Genomic DNA, 4,078 nt, shown 5'->3' on the forward strand with positions numbered 1-4,078 from the left:
TTTACTCTTAATAAATGTGTTATATATGTGAAGATTAACTATTGAATCAAAATAATAGGAAAACTAAAACAAAAATATTTTAAATTTTATTAGATGAAATAAAAAGAAAAAAAGTTTTATAATAACCAAAACAGGAATCAAATGTTTTATATATTAGTAAAAATAAAAAGTTTACAATAAATCATAATGGCCATAGCTGCAAGAGGGGTTTTAGTAACAGACCTTGTAAAATAGGAGACGAGAGAAATGAGTGTGTGTACAAATATGAATATATGAGATGGTCAACATTCCTATGACCCTTGAGCTGGTTTTGAACGGTCTTCCCTCCTCAAAGAATATCCACCTTTCAAATTTTGCATGTCACCCTCCCCTCATTCATATCATCCTCTCCTTCTCCCCCTCTCTTCTCTCTTTCTCTTTCTCTATCTTTCTCTACTCTTTCTTTCATACCAACACCAAATGTGAAAGGAGGAACCCTTTTTCCTTTTTTTTCCTTTCTTTTTTTTTTTTTTTTACGTTTTCCAACCAGGAAAATGCTTTGAACACAAACAGTTGTTCCTCCTTTTATGAGATTGGTGCTAGCATGGTGGAGTGACTGGGCTCACGAATCTTCTTTGGAATAAACTAAATACCAACAGCCATTATTATTATTCAAACACAGATCAGAGAAGATTCAAAAGCACCGCGTGCGTTATCTTCACAGGTCCATGCAAGCTACCATCCTATCTATCATCATTCGAGAAGAATAGCTAAAAACAAACACAATTGATTACACGTAGCTACCAAAAATAAAAAATAAAAAATAAAAACAAGAAAAGAAAAGAAAGAAAGTGAAAGAGAAATAAGAGGAGGAAAGAAACCATGCAAGGTAGATTTTGTTGGTCGACTTGTTTCTGAAATTAAACCATGCAAAAGAGCTAAGCGTTTTGAATCCTTCTTTGTTTTGTTTTGTTTGTGTTGCAGAATTTAGGGGTAAGTTGCAGAAGGTGATAAAGAAAGCGAATCCAGATATAGATTGGGGGGTTTTCAATAACTATAACAACTACTACTACAACAACAGAAAGGAGGAATCTAAATCAGGCTCCGATGAATTGGCATCGCCTCGGGGGATGTTCGAAGCTATGTCGACTGCTGACTCCGACTACAGCTCTCGCGGGAGCAGTAGCAACTACAGCAGCCTACATTCCCCGGGGAATCGCCCTCCCTCGCCGCCGGGTCCGGGTCTGCCAAAGGCGAACGCGACGAAGGGGGACGTGAACGGGCAGCAGCAGTGGAAGGTAATGATTGACGTGCTGAGGTTCAAGAACGTTAGAAGGTTCTCGAACATTCCCTTGCTAGCCGCTAGCTACGAGATCTCTAGGAAGAACCTAAGGAAGAAGGTGGCTCGCAAGAGAGACGGCGAAGACGATGACGATCTTCCCATTGATCTCGATAGCATCCCAACCAAGCCTTCTTGGCGAAATTTCCCTTACGCTGATCTCGCTGCTGCCACCGATAATTTCTCCCCTGGTAAATCCATGCATCATGCTTGCATTTACAAACTCGATCGATATTATTGGTTTAGTATTTTGAACGTGTGATGATTGAACAGAGAACATGCTTGGAAAAGGTGGTCATGCTGAAGTGTATAGAGGATGTTTACCGGACGGTCAAATTGTAGCAGTGAAGAGGCTGATGATGAATGATGAGAAGGAAATTGAGGACCAAGTTGGTGATTTCTTGTCAGAGCTTGGAATCATTGCTCACATAAACCACCCAAATGCAGCACTCCTTCTGGGATTTGGCATTGAGAAGGGCCTCTACTTTGTCCTCCAATACGCTCCTCGTGGCAGCCTCTCTTCTTTACTCTTTGGTACGCCGCCTCTCTTTCTTTCCCTTGCTTCTCAATTCATTATTCACACCTTTTCCATCTCACATTTCAGGTTCTCAAGGCTTGGAGTGGAAGGCAAGGTTCAAGGTAGCTTTTGGGGTCGCTAAAGGATTGAAGTACCTCCATCATGATTGTCCAAGAAGAATCATTCACAGAGACATCAAAGCCTCAAACATATTACTCGACAATAACTTTGAAGCTGAGGTATATCTACACTTGTAAATGACATTATTCTTAACTTACCTTCACATTTGAACCTTCATCTTTTCCTTCTCTAGATTTCGGATTTCGGATTGGCAAAGTGGCTTCCAGACCAGTGGGAACATCATGTTGTGTTCCCCATTGAAGGCACATTCGGGTTGCTTTAATTATTTCTGTGTCTTACTTAATTTGGTCTCTCTGTAAATCGTTACCTCTAAATAGCTGCTTGCATTCATGGCTGCAGGTATTTGGCTCCAGAGTACTTTATGCATGGACTTGTGGATGAGAAGACTGATGTATTTGCATTCGGGGTTTTGTTATTGGAACTCATAACTGGGCGTCGCGCAGTCGATTCAAACAGCAGGGAGAGTCTTGTGATCTGGGTATGTCTTCATAGCAAGAAAAATACAAATTTAACGTTACATTATGGCATGAACAACTGAAATTTCCTTTTATATCTCTGAGTAGTCTTGCACAGTAGCTAGGACTAGATTGAGAAATATTGAGAGGGACCGTGGCTTATATATATATTGCACTATATATGGATTAGGCAAAACCACTGTTGGATGCAAAGCAGATTAAGGAAATAGTAGACCCAAGATTAGGAGATCAGTATGATCTTATTGAAATGAAGAATGCTATGACAACGGCTTCCCTATGTGTCCACCACAAGCCCTCCATGCGGCCATACATGAACAAGGTAACAATATGAATCCTTTCACGCCATTGCAAATCAAAAACAAAATATTAAATGATGACTTAATTTGAATATAGGTTGTGAAGCTGCTCAAGGGCGAAGAGGTAGCAGTTGAGATCACTCAAAAAACAAAATCCCCAAGATCATTATTGTTAGATGCATGTGATCTTGAAGACTATACTTGCTCTAATTACTTAAATGATCTTAATCGCCACAAGCAATTAATAATGGAGTGATGATGCATTATTTGACCTCCCCTCTGCTTTTTTGTTTGCCTATTTGTTGTATAATCTTGATATTCATTGGAACTTTGTAATATTTGTAGCTCTGTTGTGTGGGGTTGAAGTTAACAATTGAACTTGCAAGCTTGTCTCAATTTCAAATTTTGCAAGGTAATTTTAGGCTTGTAATTTGCCGTGAACTTCTTGTACTCTGCATTAGTCAAGAACCAAGCAATGTTAATAGTTTGTTTAGATGACTGACAATTTCTAACGGACATAAATTTTAATGCAAAGATCTACTTTTTACAGATTTTGCATCACAAGTTGTTGCTACAATTCTTCAATCTTTACTTGCAAACATTTTTACATTCCAAGTTATTCGAACTCGATATTAGAGTAATCCAAAATCTTTGATACCAGTTATGACTAAGTACATACAATAACAAGTTAACAGCACAAATTAAATATATATATATATATATAGGAATTGATTTATTAAAAAACGAAAAGATACAATTTGATTTACTTTATACAAGGGCGTGTCTATGTCTTATCTTAATATCTACTATAGTCTATACAGTGTCTATACACTTGATTCCATCATCTCGCTCAGCAAAAAATAAATAAATCAAAAGCAAGTAGCACGCCATAACAGAATGGCAACGGAGGCGTTGCTCCAATTAGGAATCTTAATCCTAACATTATCCCTCTTCTTAGTAATGACCTATCTCCGCAACCAAACACTTCACGCCAGAACCCGAGCCCGAAATAGAGACCCTAAGCCAGAGGCCAACCGCCACCTGGCCCAAGCATCCCGCCTTCTCGCTCTCGCTCGCCCCAGAGACGCCAGGGCTGCACTCACAGAAGCCGACCGGGCCCTCTCCCTCAACCCCAGGGAGCCCACGGCACACATACTCCGGGCCCGGGCGCTCCGAATCATGGGCCACCACGCCGCCGCCCTCAGATCCATGGATTTCGCACTTTGGCCTCCGGCGGTACGGCTGCTCTCCACGGAGGATCGCGCGGACGCGCTAGTGGAGAGAGCAGAGCTGAAATTAGCGGTGAACCGGAGGCGGCGAATTGACTCGG

At 40.7% G+C, this 4,078-nt stretch overlaps 2 protein-coding genes across 2 annotated transcripts in view; both read left to right on the forward strand.

Annotated features, from left to right (window-relative positions):
* On the forward strand, positions 411 to 3,250 carry LOC107633801 (receptor-like cytosolic serine/threonine-protein kinase RBK1). Its single transcript, XM_016337403.2, has 8 exons — positions 411 to 868; positions 964 to 1,509; positions 1,592 to 1,852; positions 1,923 to 2,074; positions 2,149 to 2,228; positions 2,316 to 2,454; positions 2,622 to 2,771; positions 2,846 to 3,250. Exons 1-8 carry the CDS (start codon positions 862 to 864, stop codon positions 3,002 to 3,004), a joined length of 1,494 nt encoding a protein of 497 aa, XP_016192889.1. The 5' UTR covers positions 411 to 861; the 3' UTR covers positions 3,005 to 3,250.
* The window catches only part of LOC107631372, a 1,176-nt gene continuing 543 nt past the window's right edge, over positions 3,446 to 4,078 (forward strand). The window contains exon 1 of the mRNA XM_021119619.1: positions 3,446 to 4,076. Coding sequence (XP_020975278.1) covers positions 3,646 to 4,076 — 431 coding nt within the window. The 5' untranslated portion in view covers positions 3,446 to 3,645. The remainder of the gene's footprint in view (positions 4,077 to 4,078) is intronic.

Source organism: Arachis ipaensis, chromosome B03, assembly GCF_000816755.2.
Source record: "Arachis ipaensis cultivar K30076 chromosome B03, Araip1.1, whole genome shotgun sequence".
In the NCBI taxonomy this organism is placed as follows: domain Eukaryota; kingdom Viridiplantae; phylum Streptophyta; class Magnoliopsida; order Fabales; family Fabaceae; genus Arachis; species Arachis ipaensis.

Excerpts from the sequence above, each read along its gene's own strand:
- LOC107633801 (XM_016337403.2), top strand. Across the intron at positions 1,853-1,922 it reads CCTCTCTTCTTTACTCTTTG|GTTCTCAAGGCTTGGAGTGG; the intron begins GTACGCCGCCTC and ends CTCACATTTCAG. Across the intron at positions 2,455-2,621 it reads GGGAGAGTCTTGTGATCTGG|GCAAAACCACTGTTGGATGC; the intron begins GTATGTCTTCAT and ends TATATGGATTAG.